Below are 23,402 nucleotides of genomic sequence, written 5' to 3'. Positions count from 1 at the left end.
TGCCCTTATATAAAATGTCATCACTTCATCGTTTTATCCTATACGACATCACAGGGACCTTAACCTTTGACCTCCAAACTCAAATCAGTTCATTCTTGAGTCCAAGTGGATGTTTGTGCAAAGATTTGAAGGGATTCCCCAAGGTGTTCCTGAGATATCGCATTCACAAGAATGGGACGCAAATACATAAGCATAACACTGAAAAAAAGCCCCTCGACCCTTCTGTTGCCTTGGTTACAGTAGCCGAGCTGAAGTGAGGAGGAAGAGGTGATGAGGGTTTCACTGGGAACAGAGCCGGAGAGATCTGACAGAATAATACATTTACCTCTGCTTATTTTCTCTCTGTACCACCCCACATCTCCCTCTCTCACAGTAGCACTTCACACTCGCTCCAGTTTTCATTAATGACACTCATTTCTATTTTCTATGCCACTAAAATTTGAAAAGTGGGTCTGTGGCGCCCAAAACTTTCTTTTCCAAAAAAAGTCTCCACTTTAGCAAAGTCTTAGAAGACTGAAACAAACAGTAAACAGCTCAGAGTGAATTATTCAGATAACCAGGATGCAACGACGGGCCAATCGTATGTGATCAGACTCAAGGTTTTTACAGAGCGGTTCTGTCACCGTCTATCAGGCCCTCTGCCTCTGGCCTCTTTCCTCTGCTGGCAGGAAGCTGAATGCAGCAGCTGTTCAGGACAAAATGCCACTTACAACTTTATGAACTGAGCACCTTTAGTTTTTTTTAAATCAGGAAAATTATTATTAGCGTAAATGGGATGAAATGGGATTTAAAGGTCCAATATGTAATATATTTACTCTAATAAATCCAAAAATGACCCCAATATGTCATCAGATATTAAGGAAACATGCTAAGTTGAAATACTATCTTTTCAACAATGCCAGTATTTTCTCCTTTTGAAATCTCCGTTCCGTGACTGAATGTGTGTTTGAGTTTTGGCCTGTGTGTTGTCAACTGCCCAGTTTGTCAGCCAGGACAGGTTGCCAGATATACCTGTAAAAACGTAAACCCAGCGCGCTACAGCTGTAACGTTAGGACAGCCATGAAAGCAGCACTCAAACCAACAAGATCAATGGAGATAAATTCTACATGACATAAAAAAACCTGGCATGTTTCTAACAGTTGCGTGACCAGAGATGTAACAAACCCCGGGTAAATATTGGAGATGTATTTGAAAGATGGAGACAGCTTAGAGCCCAAAAGGACGCCGAGTTGGCTAATTTCCTCCTGAACAGGTAACATTAGCATTAGCTTCAGGCTGATTAATTACATTTTGTCATTTCAACATTTGTGTACTCACATTGAATTATATAGCTTGAGTACCCGAGTTGGTTACTCGCAAAAACAATTGAGACACGGCCAGTAAAGTCATCCCGACTGGTCCTGGCTAACGGCGCCATGCTAACCCTGCTAACGTTACCGGAGGACCAGACAAGCGGGCCACGGCTGTTTACAACGTGTACCCTATTCAGCACCCGTAGCCGGCAAAGGTGAGTTATTTTAAATCAAGAGAGGGGGGCTGTAAATCGGGAAGAGAGGGCCGTGAGTTTGCAGTGTGTTTAGCGATTGTTGCTGTAATTCTAAGACAAAGTGTGTCTGTCCGTCGGATGGAGAGGACGGCGAGGTTGTTGTGTTTTTAGCGATTCCTATCTTAATTCTAAGCTGAAAAAGTGTGCCTGTCAGTTGGGTAAGGCCCGCCTTTTATGGCTTTTATAACTGTCAATATAGCCAGCATCTAACGTTAGCTACCCCGCTGTGCTGTGGAGTAATGTCTGGCTATGTGAGACAAGCGTCTAGCAGTGTTGTCGTGGATGCTCCTTCAGCGCCCTTTGGAGGAGGGTCTGGCAAAGCGAGACTATGGATGCTGCGGTCTCAGCCTGGCAAACTCCGTGAACTTCGAGTCTGGGGAGGAGGGGGCGGGGGAGACGACTCTCTCCAGTATTTTAAATTTGTACTGCAGTAACTATTTTAAACACTAGCTGTCAGTATTACATATTGCACCTTTAAAAAAAAAATCAATAATCTTAAAATTGTAGCCTCTTTCAAAAATACCTTCTACAAAACTTTATAATCTGGTAATGGTTAATTAAAATAATTAGAGGGATTTTGGCACATAATCAGCAGCTCCTCTTTGTTTTCTGAAAATGTTAACTTAGGAAACTAGTAAAAACAGAATGATGGCTTTATGTGTTCTGGAAATGAATTACTTTGACTATGAGGAATTGCATTACATCATACATGTTATTATGCCAATTTTAACTATTTCTGTCCAATACATTTAAAAGTCCTTTGAGAGCTGTATTCAGATATAGTATTATATTTCCCTTTCATTCATGTGGATGAGCAATCAGCTTGGCAGAGCTATACACATAACCTATGTCCCCATACACATGACATAAGTCAAGACCAGCAGCAGTCTTGTTCTGACGTGAAATATTGAGAAAAGACACTAAACCTTGCATCAGCACAACCTGACTGTTTGCACCTCAACATCAGTAGTAACTTTGACCTTGTTTGTAGGGTTGGGCATCGTTTGGATTTTAACAATTGTGATTCCAATTGTGATTCTTCCTTTCGATTCCGGTTCTTATCAATTCTCAATTTCGATTCTTTTAGGGGTGGAGTTGAAATGGGTCACATGCCTATTTTCACAAATAAGAGGAAAGTTTTATTTTGAGTCAATAGTGGTTTACAGTTTTACAGGGCTTTTTCAATGTAAAATAAAGCCATACTAGAGCGCTGCTTACTGTGCTCCAAGGCTGCAACACAACAAGCGCCTGGCCGCTTCAGAAACCAAAACTTGCGCATATGAAATTGGGAAGCGATGATCGGATTTGAAACCAAATCCTCCAAACGATTGCAAACGATTCCAATAAAGAAATGATTCTACTCTAATCGTAATTTTTGAAACGATTCCAAGCAGGAATTGGTTCTCGATGCCCAATCCTACTTGTTTGTCAGAATCTTTCCCAGTGCAACCAATGAGATGAGAGCTGATGTACCCTGAAAACAACACACAAGACTCAGAGTTCCCAAAACTATACAGTATCACCTCCAAATCATACCACAATCTTGGCAGGGAGAACGTTTGAATGTCAGCAGTATTGGGGCTACCAGATTTGTGAATAGGCAGATTGCAAACAATGGCACTTTCCCCCTGCCTGGCGCACTTTGATGATGTAAACCTATGCTACACCTCTGTGTATGGACACCAAAAAAGGAAACTAAACTTAAAAAGAATGAGCCGCCATGTTTGGATACCTCTAGATCTAAGGACACAATCCTTTCCTGATGAGGGAAACTATCTGCTCTCACTTGTCCAGAATGTGAGTCTGCACTGCACAGTGTCCAATGTCTTAACATTATTGGTAATTTTACAACACTCAACCAAACAGCTCGAACTGAATCCTCCCCTTGCTTCCAATCAGAGCAGCAGTTCTTTTTGAGAAGCTGCTGAGTTAAAACCATTTTTCCTTATGTGTAGCTGGGAAAGAAGAAGTAGGAGGTTTACTGTTGATTAAAATAACCTTCACAGACACACACCAGGTCATTAGTTACATATAACCGCTCAAAAAATGTAAGACTTTTTTGTTAGAATATAGGACTTATTTAATGAGTTCAAGTACCTCTTTATGGAGGCCACTTACCTTTATATCTGGGCCATTGCAGTTGAGGCTCATCCCACACTCATCTGTTATCTCTGTAATCTCTGACAGGTCGTCATCTTCAAACTCATCCAGGCTGATGTCATGGGTCAACCTGGTTGACGGGGAGGATTAGAGTGAGAAGGGGAGGAGATGAGAGAAGAAAAAAAAAATGAATGTTAATCCTTTAGCACGCGTCCAAAGCTGCAGTACATCTCAAAATCTTTTGTTGACCGAATTATATATTTCCATCTGCTATGTTTGTAAAAGCAAGTTGAGATTCTTCTCAAGTACAGGCAGGATGACAAAAAATAAAAGTCACTGGCTGGTTAAGCAGTAGCAGTCTGTATAAAGCTACAGTAAAAACCGACAGTGATGAGAAGACTGAATCATAGTGGTAGTTGGAAATGTAACATCACAGATGGCAGCTCAACCTGAGAGAACAAAAATCACAGGCTTGTAAGAAGACTGAGCTAGCCCTAACTCAATGACAGAACAAAATGTTTCTGAGGTACTTTTCCAGAGTGCAGAGTCTGAAATTATGCAAAATGCAAATGGTTATTTAATTGTGGGAAAGCTGACATGACAGTGGTGCTGGGCAATGGACCAGGGATACCAAAAAAATTCATAATCTGGGGACCAGAAATATTGACAAATCAGGCCTATTGATATATCTAACCAACAATACCGGAAAATGTTTAAGTCAACAAAACAGCTAATCATACAAGGTACTCATTCACGGCAAGCCTCTTCCAAAGCTGAACAACCTTCTCATTACACAGCATCAGTATCTGCATCAGTTTTTTACCAGCATATCAACACATTGTGGCAGTTCTGGTTGTCGAGTGTACATGGAGGCACATAACTCCTTAATTTACTGGTTTTTCATCCAAGTGTCAATGGACATTAAAAACTATCAGGAGGGACATTTATATTTTGCAATGAAGAACATGATTTATTGCTCTTAGAGCAACCCTGGCCATCATTTCAGTGTCAGGCATGGAAATGCTGTCCTGCTGTCTGTGGCAGGATTCAATTAGCTTCCAGTAAACAAAGCTTCACTTTTCCCCATCTGTAATTATGTCCGCCTTTTATCTCTTTACCCTGCAGCCTCCTGGGCATAACAGACAGAGTCAGAGAGCAGGGAAATGTTATTAGAAAGAGGAAAGAGAAGATGGCAGTGATCACAAGGAGCATAAAAGCAAGCTGCCAGAGAAACCTGGTGAACTTGGAGCGCTATGATCCCCCTGTTGTTGCATGATGCTAATGTCATTTCTGGCTACACCGACACTGCAGCGGTCTCCTCTTGCAAAATTATGCCATCTTTAGCCATCTTTAGCCATCATGTGTTGGAATATGGGTATGGGAGTTAAATAGCCAGCGTAGAAGCATCTGTTTACCTCTATAATGACACCCTGAAGGAAGCAGGAGACGGCTGAAGGATGGAAAGGTAGAAAGAGAAAGAAAGAGGCGGCAAGCTAGGGAATATTGGATCTGAAATGAGAATACTCCTGATCTCTCTTTGGCATGCTTCTGTCATGAATGACAATGCGTAGCGCTTTTCACATATTAATTCTTGTTAGCTGAGCAAAGCCGTCTCTCCCTCAGTTCCTGTAGTAGTAGTACTGACATTAAGAAATCACCTAGTGGAATCACAGACCTTTACTGAGAAAAAAAAAAGTTAATGCCGCTGCAGCTTTGTCAGTTGGAGGATTGCTCCAACTGAGAAAGCTGCAGCGGCATAAACTTTTTAGGTCGTTTGTAATTTGCCATCCACCTAAAATGCAATGTAATGTAGCTGCTTGTCTCGCATTGCCAGACCTATCTCCACCGTGCTGTGGAGTAAGGTCTGGCTACACCACACATACATTCTGGGATAGGAGAAAGAAACACTCTGGGTTGTTTGCATTTCTTTAAACCAATCACAATTGTCTTGGGTGGCGCTAAGCTCCAGACGCAGTGACGGTGGCTCTGCTAAATGTTCTCGGAAAGGAACTTGTTTCGGTGAAATATTTTCACCCCGCAAAAGAAAACGTCCCATACAATATTAAATGAAGTTAACTGTTACAGTAACGTGAGCTATTTAAATTAGCTGATACATGGTTAACCGTAATTAGCTCTTACCAGTGTATCTCCGTGTGTACTTTGTTCACAGCAACCCCTGCAAATCGGACCCAAAACGTCCCAGTTAGAGAGAAAATGCTGTAAACATATTCTTTGTAAATCTTTAATATCATTCCCTGAAGGAGTCATGCCTTGTTATTCGTGTTTGTTCTGAAAAATCTTTAAAGGGGTGATATAATGCAAAACCGAGTTTACCTTGTAATAGTTGAATAAAGACAATTCGGTGGGTGGCTGTACCTTAATTGACTCTGATCTGTACCTTTGTTATGCCCCAAAATCTACATAGCTACAGACCACTGGTCTGAGACCAGCTGGTGTTCGGAATGTAGGTCATGTAGCTCTCACACATGAGTGTGTGTGAGAGCTGTGTACTTTAGAAAGAAGAAAGTTTGTAAGTTTTTCAAGGATAGTGAAAATGAACCACGGTCATAAATGCAGTGTTCCAGGCTGTACAAAGGAATACTGGCCCAGAGAAAAGGGTTTAGAACGAGTAGATATCGGACAGTGGAGCGGGACTTGTGGATCTAACGCAGTGGCGCAGAGACTTGCAATGGGCGGTGTGGCGCTGGAGCTGCTGCCGCTGAATACTGGCCCATGAACATGGAGACAAGGTGTGCACAGAGGGGAGGGGCTGTGTGTGTGTGTGTGTGTGTGTGTGTGTGTGTGCGTCGCTCGTTGTAAACCAACCAATCAGCGCGCAGCTCATCTAAATATTCATGAGCATACCATATAAGGGAGAAAACCTCTTGTTTCGTTCAAGGGCTATTTCACAGGGTTGCATTAGTGCGCACAGCACCCGGGCCATTTTCAGCCCAACCAATGTAACAAACCCTATTAGGAGACCTTAAGGAACAGTGTGAAATAACCTATATCAGTCCTTCCAGAAAAATGCAGAGTTTTTTTTTTCTTGATTATGCAGCACGTTTTCTTAAAAAATGTGATGGAATATGCGGGATAGTTATGCAATTTTATGCGATGAAATTGCGGGAACTTGCAAAAACTGTGGTTGCATCATGGCTTCATCGGGGGGTTTGCAGCTTTTTGATGATGTTTACGTCGCATAATTACGTCACTTCATAACGTTCCCATGGCAACAGGGGAAAATAGCTGCTCTTGCGTGACGTAAACGCAACATTTTTCAACTTTCTGCTAAGATATATGTGACTTTTTTTGCAACGAAAATGTGGGGATTAGGAAATAATGCAAGCCCCACATTTTGCGCGAAAATCTGCAATTTATGCGGCGAAAGTGTGGCGCATTTGAAAAAATGTGGCCCCCGCATAATATATGCAGACATTGGCTGATTATGCATTGCATTATGCGATCGCATAATCACGTTTTTCTGGAGGGACTGCTATATAATCATTCTATAGCCCCTTTAATGCATTGTTGGTTTTGGTCCTTGTATGGGATTTATTGACAGGCAAAATAAAGAATGACTGAAGCATTCACAGTCATTGGGGTTCTTTATTCTTATTTCCAATCTTTTAATTAGACTATTAACATTTTACTGAATTTGCATAATTGTAAGGAGATGCGCATTGAATGATAGCATGGTTATCATTCAAGCACATCAGTTCTGCTAATATGTCTCCAACTATTCTTGCATTTACCTACCAGGCATGGCCAGCACTAAGGAACAACATGTGGCTAAAGACACCATCTGAACTTTTGTTTCTGTTCCATCTGAATTACATTGCAGGCTTTAGTCTGGGGACACTGCTCCGCTTGTGAATAACAAAAACTGTAAGCTTATCAGTTCACTACAAATATAATTTATAACAACACAGACAGATGCTTGGGAGAGGAACAAAATCAATATGCTCCTGGGAGTCCCCATTATCAACATCACTTACAGGAAGGAGGAGAATGGTGGAGTAGAAAAGAGGAGAGAAAAGACAGTAAAGGAAATAAAAGGATAGGAAAAGGAAAGACTGCATGCCATTTAGAGCCAGTCAGCCATAAGTATATCATTATTTTGACCCTGAATTGCATGTTTTTGATCTTTAATTGGTGCTTTACAAGGACGAAAGGGGGAGGGGAGTCAAAAAGAGTGATAAACAGGAGGTGAGAGGATGATGTCACGACTATAGATTACACCCAGAGGATAGTGCAAATAGAGGCAGAGGACAGTGAGAGAATGGAGAGAGTCATCGGGACTAAAATAAATGGAGGGAGGGAGGGAGGGAGGAGAAAATTAAGTGCCGGGAGATAAACCACCTGGACACTACAGGGTGACCCCTTTGCTGCAGTGAATTGTGGGTAAAGAGGGATGCAGACCCCATAGAAACCAACAGAGTGTATAATATAAACCAAACTATGTTGTCACACATCAAGGCTCAGACATCATGGGGTAGGATACGCTCACATCATACAGGCTGTACAGTCACATCACAGTCATGGTGTGAAAACCTATCACAGATGCTGGTGATATTGTTTTCTCAATTTAAATACATGATAACTGGGTATTTGATCTCTTTTTAGTTTCCACAGTAGTGGACACTTTTCATTCCTGACAGCAACATTAAGTGGTCACGATATATTTAAGCAATACAAGTGAATGTGATGAAATTTAATTTGTTAGCCAATGTCCATATCATAGCAAACATCTGTTTAAAGGGGTGATAGAATGCAAAACCGATTTTACCTTGTCATAGTTGAATAACGACGGTGGGTAAATAGGACATACATAGAAGCTCAAAATGATACCCCTATTCTCTGCAAATCTCAAATTTTGAAACTGCCGCTGAAAACGGGCGAATCTCAACAAAGCTAAACGTTGACGTAAGCATCTCAACTCCTAGTCTTTGTCACGCCCCAACATTTGCATAGACTACACCACTGACCTGAGGTCAGCTTAGTCTTCTGAATCTAGCTAGGTCACGCAGATCTCCAGAGGGCCGCTATTTAATTACTAAATTCACTTCTGAGACTTTTTTATGCGAGAAATCAACTATGTAGAGGTCAAATATGGGCAGTTTTACGAAAATTGATGACTAATTGCAAATTCTGTCCGACTGTGTGTCGCAGTTCAGCAGCAGCTCAGCAGGCTACGTGACAGCGGCCGGTGCTGCCTCGCCACCCGGCGTGTCCTACTTCATAGACTCCGGCTCGCTGTGAGCTAGCTGGATATCCGTCACGAAGGGACGTCCGTGGCGCTCCATACCTGCGCAAAGTCACCGTTTCTGGGTTACTGGACTACAAAATGCCGAGGCCCTGATGGAGCTCCAGGGCCTGCAGCTACCCGCGATTGATAGGATTGAAGGGACAGTAGCAGCTAACAAAATCCCTAATGTTCACAAAAATGCATTAAATTGAAATCGGACACCATTGTTAACTTTATAAGACCTTGGGGTATATGTTATATAAGTGGCGTGACAAAATTCAAACTGTAAATATACTCAAATTATGCCCGAAAGTGAAGCTAACTAGCTGCTATCTGTACACATAGGATTGAAGGGACAGCAGCAGCTAACAAAATCCCTAATGTTCACAAAAATTCATTAAATTGAAATCGGACACCATTGTTAACTTTATAAGACCTTGAGGTAGATGTTATGTAAGTGGCGTGACGAAATTCAAACTCTAGTTATGCCGGCAGCTGGCAGCCAGCCAGCTCCGCGGAGCTCTGCGGAGCCCCGAGCCCCGGTCGTCCAGTAACCCAGAACCGGTGACTTTCATTGGGTATGGAGGTTACCGTTTTCTCGTCAGACTGTGTGGAGCTCCTAAAGTCTGACACGTCTTACCAAATTTGCAATTAGCCATCAATTTTCGTAAAACGGCCCATATTTGAGCTTTATATAGTTGATTTCTCGCATAAAAAAGTCTCAAAAGTGAATTTAATAACGAAATAGCAGACAAACAATGTATAACTTTGCAGTGTCTGAAATATGAGACCTGCTGTCTTGTCTCCAGTGTGTTTCTATGGGGTTCTCTCAAACCAATCAGCGCGCAGCTCATCTAAATATTAATGAGCATACCATATTTGGAAGAAAAGCTCTTGTTCCAAATACAGCCATATTCACAGGGTAGTTAAGGGCCTAATAAAATAGCATTCGGGCAATTTTCAGCCCAACCAATGTTACATCCCCTATTAGGAGACCTTAAGGAACAGTGTGAAATACCCTATATAATCACTCAATTACCCCTTTAATACTAATTTATGTTTAAAATGCTTAATTTATATGTAATTTCAAAAGAAAGGACACAGTCACAAAAGACGTAAGAATCTTCATCGAAATACGTAATTTTCAGAATCTGAAATAGTGCAAACTCAATATTGTAAACTAATTTTTTTTTTCACCTGCCTCCCACCCACAACAATGTTAATCAAGTTTAATCAAAGAGCATCCAGCCAAGCCAGCAGCACTGCAGCTGTGAACTGAACCAAAGTTTTGAAAACTTTTGGGCAGTCCCATTCTACGTAGAATTCCACCAGTATAGCCTACATAAATTCTACTTTCATGAAGGTTATAATGTTTTGGTTGAAACTTTAGTGTGGTGCTTCTATTATTTAGCATATCCCCACTGATCTAAATGGGGTGGACAAAATAATACACACAGAGATGCTTTTATGGACTATCTGTCTAAGTTGACGGTAGCGTCCATACCATTTCACAAAAGTTGCAAACTCTCAGGAAACAGCCTCAGGTGTGGAATTGTGAGTGGGAAGATACCCTAAATGCCTGTTGAGACTTTACCGCAGCAACAGTGTCCTCCTAAAACTCTTCACGCTGACTTTTACAATTAGCATTTGGGCATTTTGCCCTTTATCGAGAAAGGAGAGAGGGGGGGGTCACATCTAACAAATTGCAGTCCATTGCAGTCACATGATATACTTGACCCCCTAGGCCACCGAGATGCTCTAATATGCTCTGTCTTATTATGAAAATAATCGGCACGCATACAAAAACATCCAATTGACTTAGAAAATCCAGAACCCTAAATATCTCTGTTAGTCTCTTCTGGGATTGTATTCCTGTACGACTTACACCCATCATCTTACTCACAAACTCCCAGCACCCTCAGTGATCAATGCAGGCTGACTCAGCAGACTGGCTGGGCTGTCTAGGCCATGAGATCCCTGTGACACATCTACGTCATCATCACTGAAAGTGAGACGCAGCAAATCATTTGGACCATAGAAACAACAGGCTGACACCGATATTATCACTGTGACAGTTACTCACAGGACCCTAAAGAGCATCCAGTCATCTCAGGGGAATTGCTAAAAAAAAGTTGTAATATCAGCTATTGTTAAGAAAAACTAAAAAGACGTGATCTTTTGATTTCTGAGGAGGAAGGAGAGGCTTGGCCCAATTGAAAGTTAAGCAAAAAGCTTTAATAAACAACATGATGAAAATGACAAGACAGAAAACAAATGTTACATTGCAGCTAACAGCGGACTGAATATGTTTCTCCTTGATGGAGTCACATAAAAACAGTCTTGTGACATGACAAAACAATACATCAATAAAACACTGCAAGCAGTGGACTGCAAAAACATGCCTCCCCATTCGGGAGACACATTCAAACAACAGTCATACAACAATAAAACATTAAACAACACTGCCAGCAGTGGACTGAAATGACATGCTTCCTCTTCAGGAATTACATCAATCAGCCCCGAATCATTCTCAGGATTCCAAATTTATCCCAAAGAAGTTGAGGGGTGGTTCCTCAAATTAAATCTTTCCCTATTGGTCAGATGTCTCTCAAAAGAAATGGTGTAAGTTCCCAATCCATGTGTCTTGAGGCCACACCCGGTCACAGGATCCTACCAAGTCGGTGTCAATTGTTTCCAAACTACAGGAATACTCATTCTTTGTCCTAATCAAGTCTGGCCCAACAGGGGATGGCTCTCAAAGTTGATTAAACAATAGGTCTTCTAGATCTTCTACCTTTATGCTAAATAACAGACGTGACTTATTCAATTCTTTAGAAGCTAGGGTTGGGGTGAGGCAGTCAAATACTGATTAGGCTTAATCAGTATGGAAACAATCATTTTCGGCTCACTTTCAGTGTCACTCAGTCTCACAGCAGTTTACATAAAATAAGTTACATTTTTTTACCTAAAAGTATATTGCTCTAAAACATCACCAATGTTTTAACTTTTTTAACTTCAACACTATACAGTTTTTTTTTTATGTCAAATGATGTCAAGAATTGAGTGAAATATGTTGGACCAGCCCTGTCTCCTACAGAAAACGTCTTTATACTGTTAATTTGCTCTGCCAACAAAGTTCTTGAGGAAATGTAGATGCTGCCTATATTATGTTCAATTGTTTTCCCAATTCATGAGGTGTTGTTTTTGTACAGAACAAAAGTAAGGTTAAGGTTGGAGTGGATGTTTAGGTACACAAAGCTCAGGACACCAGAGAGAGGTTTGCATCTTAGTGTCACATGTTAACTTGGTTTTTAGTTTTTTTTAAACTCAACTCTGACTTGATCTTAAGTGTTTGGTGTTGCCTAAGCATAACTATTAAAATGTTAATCATGTTTTATTGCCAAGAGTGAAGAACATCCATCAGGACAGAAGATGCTACTGTGCTCAGGTGTTTCTGTTTAGACTCAAAGTAGTCTATATCAACGACGTTTCATTAACGTGATTGTTCCGGTGCCGCCGGATGTCCATCCCCTTCCTCTGTCTCTGTGTTGGCGTTCTAATCTCCGGTGGATTTGTGAGGACTATGGTTAACTGCTCCTCAGATCTCTGCAGGGTAAATCCAGACAGCTAGCTAGACTATCTGTACAATCTGAGTTTTCTGTTGCACGACTAAAACTACTTTTGAACGTACACATGTTCCACCAAAACAAGTTCCTTCCTGAGGCTATTTAGCAGAGGCACCTTTGCTCCGTCCGGCGCTTAGCGCTGCCCAAGATGATTGTGATTGGTTTAAAGAAATGCCAATAAACCAGAGCATGCTTTTGTCCCATCCCAGAATGCTGTGTGGACTAGCCAGACCCTCCTCCGCAGCTCTGTGAAGGAAGGTCTGGCAATGCGAGACTACACTCAAAGTGACTTATAATACAGCATGCAAATGTGTAAGAGTCCTCATGTAACATGTAAAAAGCAGAGCACAATGCTGAGGCCACTGCAGACACAACTTAAGATGTAGTTCTCCAATAGATGCTCAATACCAGCTGCAGGAAATCTAAGTCACCTGAGAAGATCCTAAACATTTCTTTAAGTGTCTATATTCTTTTCCACTAGATGTCGGAGTCTCATTGGTTGTTTTGAGTTATTGTCTTCAGACTCGAGTTGTCTTCCCTAGGAAAGATATTATTAATTGATGTGCTATTCAATGATTTTGATCCCATTGTCAGCATGTACGATCTTTCGCCCACTACCCCAGTTTTAGTTACAGTAAATAGGATTTTATTTGGGCTCTGTGAGTGCAGGTTTCAAAATGTCCCTTCAGAAATGTGACATCACAGACTAACATGTTAAAAGACACACCAGAGGGCAACAACACTGCAGGATAGATGATTCAGTTTGTTTCGCTCAGGATTTGGGAAAAACTCCTGGGGGGAGGGGGCTTGTTTGTGCCTCCTCGTCCTGCCTCTCTGCTTGTGTTAATGAAGGACAGCACGACGCTCAGGCCATGATGGGCCTGGGCAGCTCATTAGTCTTTATCTGAATCCAGCTATGACCCAACAGCAGTGTATTTACGTACCGCTTGCTTGCAAATGTTGACTGCTGTTTTTGTTCACAAGTAGCACGCAAGGTCAACTATAGATAAGTGTCGTCGTTTTTTGTTTTAACAGATTTTCACGGAAAATTACTGAGATAAAAAAGGAGTAGATCAGTTAATTTCTGATTTTCACCAGAATTTTATGTTCCTACAAACCCACAGGTTGTTACAAAAAAAGACCCTGTTTTGTAGTTTACAGTGGAACAAGGTTATGCTGTGATGAAAACAGATGATAAAAATGCTTCCCACATTAGAAGGTGAAGAGAAAATGGGAATGAGCTGCTAATTATAGAACTAATTCCCCCCAGGTAAAAAATAAATAAATAAATAATGTGAAAAACTGAATTAGATTTCCACCCGCATATTTGTATGTACATATGCAGCACCAGGACAAGGCTCAGGACCGTCCCATACCCCAACCCCCCTACTTCATCATCCGCTGAATGAAAACAAACTCCGAAGGAACAAATCACCCAAACAGCGCATCTCCTACATCGGCATTGCTGTCACAACAAAAACACACACAGCCAAGCATAAAGTGTGAAGTGTGGTCTCCTCTCTGGCTTCTCTGGTCCTATTTCTGGTCAACATAAACCAGAAAACTCTGCTGCACGCTCTCCCTCTCTTCTTTAGATACAATCATTCACACGGCCAAATGCATCCGCTCTCCTTCAAGGGCATGCCTGTCCTGAGCTTTGAGATGCTAGGAGACAACAAATATTGCAAGAAAAAGGCATGTTAGCAGTTCCATGCTCGCAAGGTCACACACAGCCATGTTGCTGCATGCTAGTAGAAATAAAACGCACAGGGAAGAATGAGAGAGATGCCCTACCATTTCTCCCACTGGTCCTCCATCCAACCCTCTTCTCCTTCCCCTCCCGAGTCCATAGTGTAAGTGAGGAGGGCATCTACAGCTGAGGGGAGAGGAGGAGGAGGAGAGGGAGCAAGGGGGTTAGAAAGTGAAGGAAGGAGGGAGGGCTCTGGAGAGGGAGGAGCGAGCAGGAAGATAGCCGGAGGAGAGGGAGGAGGGGTGCTGCTCCTCCAGGTCGATGGGAGAGGCATCCGACTTAGAGCCCTGCTGCTGCTGCCGCTCATCCAGAGGACAGAGGGATAGAGGAATAGGGGGGGGGGGGGGAATTATTTAAAGCAGAGGAGCTGAATCTGCCACAGAGAAGTAGTGTTATATAATTCTCTTTCTCTCTGTTTTGGCATGACAAAAAAATGCCAAAGCAAAAGAACAAACATACACTCTCTATATATACGTATCATATTCTCTCTCTCTCTCATTTTTTCTCTCTCTCTCTGTAAAACACAGTTGTGCTCAACTATTCATGAAGCCCCATTGATCAAGACTTCTAATTTTCCCTTCTCTCTCTCTCTCTCTCACTCTCACTCTCTCTCTCTCTCTCTCTCTCTCTTCATTCATCCTCTTAAGGAATAATTCGGTTTATCACAACTTGGGTCTTTTGGTTTTATTTTCTTATCTCTATCAGTTAAGATAATATAGCACTCTCCCAGAGTAATTGCTAAGGTCTGGCAACACGGCGCCATTGCTAAAAAAGATGCCAGACAAGGCATAAAACACAAGCAGTCAGAAGACCAGGTGAACAGTTTGTCCACACAATCTAAACCACTTATTTTGAGGTAAAACTGAAAATTGCGTCAAATTTTTGCATTGCACATTTTGCTAGAAAATTGAATGCTCATAACTACGGTAATTGTGGTGGGTGAATCTGATCCAGGAAGTCGGTCTGTAAACTGTGATGGATGTTTACAGCATATACTTTGGGTAATAATGTTCCTGTTGAAAGTCCAACAGGGCACTGTTCCCAGATTGTAGCCATTAACTTGATGAGTACAATGTTATTACTGCCGACAGAAGTGATGGCTAAACCTACAAAAATAATGTCAAACTTGGATTAAACCAGAATAATCCTTTAACCTGTGTTAGTCTTTGCCTCTTTAGGCAGGTAGGTAAGCTTTGTTTCAAAATCAATATGTGTGGAATTGTGTGCAACTGCAGTGAACTGTACAGTCCATTATCCATGTCAACCCTGCTGACCTTAAAACCTCCTACCAGCATCTTAAAGGCCAAAGCATATGCACTGTATGTGGGCAATAACACTGTATTTAGGTGCCACCAAAAGAGGTGTATCTCAGTTCACCTGTGCTGATTTAGCTGAAAGCAAGAGCCACTGGGCTTTAAAGAGACTGCTGAAGCTGCACTAATCAATATTTTTGTATGATATAATAAAATGATTAGCCAACTCCGCAGTTAAGGTTGTTTGAACACTTTACCGTCCTGTAAGTTTTTGTTTTTGTTTTCTGGCACACAACTCCGCTCTCATCAACCTCACCTACCTGTCCTGTTCCAAATGGAAAACAGACAAAGTTAGTGACTAACTAGTGAAGAGAGTGGCTAAACGGCTAGATATTTATGAGTTGGAGAAGACCAAATCAGAGCTAAAAAGGGGAAGATATTGGACTTACATTTGCACAAAAAATGACTAGTGTTTTGATCATATTACTTTTGTGTCAGCTGGACATATAACAAGGCAATTGTCTGATACAATAAGCTATAGCGACGTTATGCCATTTCAATGTACAGTATCTGTCTGTCAACTTGATTTGATTTTTCTCTATCCCCAAGTGGCCACAAATGAATGAATGCAGCTCAAATAACAGCAAAAGGATTTCATTCGGCAGTTCAGTTGTGTTTTGGAAAACCAAAACCCAGGCTTCAACCATTCCTTCAGAAAGGTCAAGGTTTTTCTGCACTCTGAGCTGCCAATACACAGTCATATGTTCATACAGCATGATCTCGGCAACTGGCCAGAACCTATGGAACACACACACACACACACACACACACACACACACACACACACACACACACACACACAAAGAGCTTCAACGCTTCCCCTTACACGTGACATCACAGCGTATAGAGAAAAGATAAAAATGCTATAAAACACACAGAACACCCACATTGTGACACTCTGACATGATTCATTGAAAGATAACCAAAAAATCAATAGCAGTAACTGATAATGAAAATAATAATTGGTTGCAGTACTTTATGTATCTCAACTAGGGAGAACCAGCCCTATATTTTGAAATGTATATTATAGATAGGCCTCTATTCCTAATGTCCCCTACATTTCTTAAAAATCATATTATTTTATTATTAATATTTTTTGTACTATACAACGTCTCCTTTTCTCCTGATCTGTTCTGCTTTAGTTTTCTGTTGATGCAAACTCAATATTTCCTCCACCATAAATTCAGCATAATATATATTTCCACAGCACTAATTAAATTTGCTGGTAAGCTACTCAGAATATTACTCAACACTTCCTGCACAGACATTTCACATCAAAAGCCTTCTAGCAGCTGGTAGGACATCATTTCTCCTTTTCCTGGCAGGCATTTAAGTGAGTTTCACTAACTGCAGCTTAACACCAATTTAAAAAATGATCCACAGAAATGGGCAGTACATCTCCTAGCAACACAGGCTCTCAGCTGTCAGTCAACCATAGGAAACACCCACTCTGAGGGTCCGTGATTTACTGTCCAAAAATTGTTTAATGCTCATTTGAAAAAAATAAAAAACAAATATGCTCAGTCATTTATATATCCTTACACAAAATGTGAGGAGAGTTCAAATTTTTGTTCATCTTTACCAGCATCCAGAGCATATTAAAATGAGAGTCGATCAAAATACAGGGAAGTGTCTAAAAAAATAATAAATACTTGTGAGAAAAATAGGAATAAAAGGCCTGTCTTTAAGAGAGAGAGAGAGAGAGAGAGCGAGAGAGAGAGAGAGAGTACATACATGTACTGTATAAGCAGAGGGGAGGTGCCATTAGGTGGAACGTGCTGTGTCAGCAGAATTGAGCGACAGCAGTAAATAATGAGCGTGGGGGAACTGCAACCAGAGCAATAACTGTCCCCCAGAAAACATCAAAGTCCATGAAAGACGGATGCAGTGAATCAGGGAAACTGACACTTCAAAATCTTCTTCCCCCCCCCCCGCCTTTTTCACTCACATCCTTTTCACATCCCACACCCTGTGAATCCATCTGCCTGAGAAGATCTTATCAGCAGAGTCACGTCAGTTTGGAAGCTTAACAAAAAGAGAAAAGAAAAGAAAGAGGGAGAAACAGAGAGAGAGACAGAGAGCGAGAGAGAGAGAGACAGAGAGCGAGAGAGAGAGACAGAGAGCCAGAGAGAGACAGAGAAAGAGAGAGAGAGAGCGAGAGAGAGAGAGAGAGAGACAGAGAGGGAGAGACAGAAAGAGAGAGAGACAGAGAGAGAGAGAGACAGAGAGAGCGAGAGAGAGAGACAGAGAGAGAGAGAGAGAGAGACAGAGAGAGGGACAGAGAGAGAGAGAGAGATCATCATCATCCATTAAAAGACAAAACTAAATGCATCGTATGTTCAAAAATACATTCCTTTATTATTCCTAGGAATAATAAACCATAACTGACATTTAACACACACACACACACACACACACACACACACACACACACACACACACACACACACACACACTAACACACTAACCCTAACCCACCCTAACCCACAACAACTAAATGCCTAACCTTAACCCTTACCCTCACCCTAACCATACCCTAATTCTAACCCTAATCCTACAACCAAGTCTTAACCCTCAAACATCCCTTTAAAGGGGTGATAGAATGGTTATATAGGGTATTTCACACTGTTCCTTAAGGTCTCCTAATAGGGGATGGAACATTGGTTGGGCTGAAAATTCCCCGAATGCTATTTTATTAGGCCCTTAACTACCCTGTGAATATGGCTCTATTTGGAACAAGAGCTTTTCTTCCAAATATGGTATGCTCATGAATATTTAGATGAGCTGCACGCTGATTGGTGGAGCGAACCCCATAGAAACACAATGGAGACGAGACAGCAGGTCTCATATTTCAGACACTGCAAAGTTATACATTGTTTGTCAGGCTATTTCGTTATTAAATTCACTTCTGAGACTTTTTTAAGCGAGAAATACTATATAAAGCTCAAATATGGGCCGTTTTACGAAAATTGATGGCTAATTGCAAATTTGGTAAGACGTGTCGGACTTTAGGAGCTCCACACAGTCTGATGAGAAAGCGGAAACCTCCATACCCAGTGAAAGTCACCGTTTCCCTGGGTACTGGACTACTGGAATACTTGGGGCTCCGTGGAGCTCCACGGCATAACTAGAGTAGTTATATTTACAGTTTGAATTTCGTCACGCCACTTATATAACATCTACCCCAAGGTCTTATAAAGCTAACAATGGTCCCGATTTCAATTTCATGAATTTTTGTGAACATTAGGGGTTTCGTTAGCTGCGACTGTCCCTTCAATCCTATGTGTACAGATTGCAGCCTAGTTAGCTTCATTTTCGGCGTAATTAGAGTATATTTACAGTTTGAATTTCGTCACGCCACTTATATAACATCTACCCCAAGGTCTTATAAAGCTAAAAATGGTCCCGATTTCAATTTAATGCATTTTTGTGAATTTCAGAGGAATTCTAAGAGGAGGCTAGCTAGCTCTCATTGATAGAGCTCCATCCAGCCGCAGGTTCTATCAATGAGACTCGAGGACAAGAGGCATTTATTTCCCCGATCATTTGTTTAAATAACTCAACACATTATAATTACACACATTATAAGATTAACTGGAACATGTGGTAAGAGATTGCTAGCGTAACAAGCAGGCCGGGCGGCAGCAACACGGGCAGCACCGGCCGCTGAACTCCGACACACAGTTGGACAAAATTTGCAATTAGCCATCAATTTTTGTAAAACGGCCCATATTTGACCTTTACATAGTTGATTTCTTACATAAAAACGTCTCAGAAGTGAATTTAGTGGTAAAATAGCAGATGAACAATGAACAATTTCTGAGATCTGCGCGACCTATTCAGAAGACTAAGCTGACCTCAGATCAGTGGTGTAGCCTATGTAAATGTTTGGCATGACAAAGAGAGAGACTAGAGCCAAATGAGGAGGAGCCGCCGAGTTGACGTCAACTAGGCAGCTCGTTGAGATTTGCTGGTTTTCAGAGCCAGTTTCAAATTGTGAGATTTGCAGAGGAAAGAGGTGTCAATGGTATTTTGAGGTTCTATGTATGTCCTAGTTACCCACTAAACTGTCATTATTCAACTATGACAAGGTAAAATCGGTTTTGCATTCTATCACCCCTTTAACCTTGTGGGGTCCAGCATTTTGGGCCTCACAAGGCTGTGCAGACCCCACAAGTATACTGTATTCCCTGGTTTTTGGACCCCACGAATATAGTAAAACAAGCACACACACACACACACACACACACACACAGTGATAGAATCTCCTGCTACGCCCTGTTGTGCCACATATGATCAATGCAGTGCAAAATCATTTAAAAGGTACAGTTCACATAAATATAGGCCTATGCTATATAAGTCAGGCTTTAGCGGTCAAGCTTAGCTTCAATTAAATTAGCCACCAAAATACCACCAAAACACATACAAAACAACACTTAAACAGAAAAACAGACAGCAGGGATGTCCTGGATGAGTTCATCTCCCAAATCCAGATGTTTGGGCTAGAATTAAATATTATAGCATAGCTGATCAGTAAACCCAGTTTAGAAAATAAATTGGTAAATTTGATCAGTTTAGATATACTATAGTATAGTTTAGAATAGTTTGCAACACAGCATTCCTTTCATGATTTTGTATACTACATTGTGTGACATCCTCAGTGTTTTATTTCATATCTGTGAGGACATGTTAGTCAGTGTAATCTGCTGTTATCCGAAGGTTTGAACAGTCTCTGCCACTGATGGTCAAATGCAGTTTTCAGCCATTAGCAGCACTTCACAGATGTGAACCTGAGAAATGTCACTAAAGCACTATTTTTAACTTTGTCGTCATTGCTCACAGTCAGTGAATATATAAACTGCACGCCATCATGACCTATATATATATATATTTGCTGTTACCTCCATACTGTTGAAAACAATACAGAAATATGTAGTACTAACTCTCATATGACAACTTATAAACTCTCTACCGACAATGAACAAAAACATTTTAGGGTCCTCAAAATGGGGTCACTGGCATGAAAAGCTAAAGAACCTTAGGACTTAATCTAGATTTGAATGTGAGCTGCTCCTGTATCTCAGTCAGGTTGTGGAGAGACAGAGGATTCGACCACAGTGTGTGGAGGCAGGGGGGGTGACGGACGGAAACATGCCAACATATGGCTGCTGTGGGACTGGGCCAACGACAATGGTGAGAATTAACTGAAGCCGACACAACTCTGAAATATCAATCAACACAGTTCAGTCTCCTGATTTTAATTTAAAGCCAGGAGTTGATCATTTTCTTAACTGTCTTTTTAACTGTTTAAAAAACAGCTGACATCATTTGTTAGTATTTTAATAGTTCTTTTGTTGCTTCTGTAATCTATTTTGTCTGGTTTTTGCTTATGTCATTAGGCCCATATATATATATATAAAACTTTGAGACAGACACTGAAAAGAAATCGTATTTACAGGTAAAAAAAATTTCTGTCAGACAAATCAAACACTGCTAGAGCGACTCTGATGCCACTGTGATAAAAATGTGAAGAAAGATGGTTGTGGATCCCCCTGTTTGCAGCTGACCTATGAGACAGGGACAGACTGAGCCTGGCGGTTGGGGGGGTGGTGTTGCTGTCTCACTGGGGTATATTGATCACAGACCTCCATCCACCCAGTCATGCCACTGAAGAATCACAGTTTGTCCTCAGGTAACATTGTATGGAGTCTCTTGGGGTGTGTGTGTGTGTGTGTGTGTGTGTGTGTGTGTGTGTGTGTGTGTGTGCGCGCGCGTGTGTGCGCGTGTGCATGCATACGTGCATGCGTGCGTGTGTGTGTGGGCGTGTGTGTGTGGGCGTGTGTGTGTGTTTGCGCGTGCTTGTGTGTATGTGTGTGTGTGTGGGCGTGTGTGTGTGTGTGTGCATGTGCATGCGTGTATGTGTGTGTGTGTGTGTGTGTGTGGGCGTGTGTGTGTGTGTGTGACACCTTGAGTGTAAAAGCATGTCAACAGCATGCAGCTAATCCCTCACCCTGCTCAGCTCTCCAACATGTTGATTTGACCTGTTCTGCAGGTTGAATTAGCTCTGACTGATCACCTACCTGAAGTCGGGGTTATCTAGCTCCGCAACAGTATTTTCATATCGACTTAACTATCATGTTGTATGCAACTCATTTCTAATAATTCAGATACAAAAAAGCCCATCACAAGTTCCCAGAGCCCACATATTCAGGCTGCTTTTTTGGTCTGGGCAGAAAATACTATAACCAGACAATAATAAATATTTCACTGAATAAATAACTTCATAGTAACTAATTGGGAAAATTGCCATAAGTTAATTATGTGGTAGGGACTGTGACTATAATGGACAATATAGCCACTATTCATTTATTAGACAAATATGCAGTTTCTATATTACAAAAATCAAAGCTATATAATACAGCAGCCAACACATTATTCTTTTTCCCAAGCCACCATGTTTAATTTGCCCTTTCAAAAAAGAACTATATTGGTCAAAATGTAGGCCTATTATAAAATATTATTAAAAATGTTTCTGCTAAAAGTTTGCTGCAAAAAGGCCAAATCCTAACATAACAGCCTGTATCAATACTAAACAAAGGAGTGATGATACAGCTCTGATAAGGTTGCTGTTAAACTCACCTATGAGTCCTGTACACACAAGTTTCTCTAATAACCTGTTTAGTGATGATAGGAGATGAATATATACAATCATTAATGTGCACTATAAACACTGTTAGTCACTGCTTTGCAACGAGTACCTATATACATAGATAGGCTCCCTCTGGTTGGTTTGCAACATGTCCCTTTAGTTACAGGTCATGTAGGCTAACTATAGAGATATCAAAACAAAACTCTATATTTTTGTGACAAATCAAATACAGCTATTGTAGAGGAAAACTATCCTTCAGTAAAAGCATATTGTTGTAAGGAAGAAATACCATAAAGCAGGCAATAAGCCAAAGACTGCAACTCGTAAAACCGCTATACAGTTGTTACAAGGATTTCTGTTTGGAGCAGATTACCAAAATGTATGCGACATATTTAAGAATATGGTTCTTGTAGATGCAGGGAGCAGACTCTTGCTCCCGCTCGTCTCGGTCCTCCGGGAGCAGACACGCCCAAACCCAAAACATGCGACTCCACGACACATTGCGACTTCAATCCGCAAAGCTGAGCGCTGCCAAACGCAGCTGCAGCGGCTCCGATCAGCCAGCATCAGCACCTTTGCTCTGCAGAACCTCGCTGGCTCATCCACAGACTCGGCCACACCGGGCAACTCGCCCCCCCTTCCCAGGCTCCCTTCACCGGGTCGCTTACCTAAAGGTGGCCGAGGAGTTCACCTGGATGTTGCGGCCAGACGGCGGACTGGCTTTCCTCTTCTCTCTGTCCGCCATGCCGCCCCGTTCTTATTCCTCATTGGCTCCGCTGTACGGACGCCCAGCAGAGACACCTGAAGTCCGCCGATGCTGCGATAGGGTGCTGCCTTCAAAGACTATGGGAAAAATAGCAACTCAGTTGAACTCTTTAATTACTAAATAATATTGATAGGCCTTACTTTGCAGGATTTGAAAAATGTGTTATGTAGGCCTATATTTGAACAACAATGGTTGTGTCATCTTTATAAATCTGGAAATCTCGATCAGAATTTAAAAATAAGTTAATAAACATGGTTCAACTGCACAGCATTAGCATATTGTAAACTGAGTGTTGTGCTAGCAATGATGCTGTGTTTTTAAAGGCTGCATCAAACAGAACAATTTGACATGCCTTTTGCATAATTTTTATTTTAATCCTCATACAGCTTGACATACTTATCTTTCA

General features: G+C 41.4%; 1 protein-coding gene across 1 annotated transcript in view; it reads right to left on the bottom strand.

Moving 5' to 3' along the window:
* mapk8ip1b (mitogen-activated protein kinase 8 interacting protein 1b) overlaps positions 1 to 22,975 on the bottom strand; it is a 62,017-nt gene extending 39,042 nt beyond the window's left edge. Inside the window, exons 1-2 of the mRNA XM_078256376.1 lie at positions 22,899 to 22,975; positions 3,666 to 3,777 (exon numbers count right to left, since the gene is read on the bottom strand). Of these exons, the coding sequence (XP_078112502.1) occupies positions 3,666 to 3,777; positions 22,899 to 22,975 (189 nt within the window). The remainder of the gene's footprint in view (positions 1 to 3,665; positions 3,778 to 22,898) is intronic.
* Between the last annotated feature and the right edge of the window lie 427 nt (positions 22,976 to 23,402).

The sequence above is a fragment of the Sander vitreus genome, chromosome 1 (assembly GCF_031162955.1).
Source record: "Sander vitreus isolate 19-12246 chromosome 1, sanVit1, whole genome shotgun sequence".
NCBI classification, from domain to species: Eukaryota; Metazoa; Chordata; class Actinopteri; order Perciformes; family Percidae; genus Sander; species Sander vitreus.
Note: the sequence above shows the minus strand (reverse complement) of the source record. Positions and strands in the feature narration are given on the sequence as shown.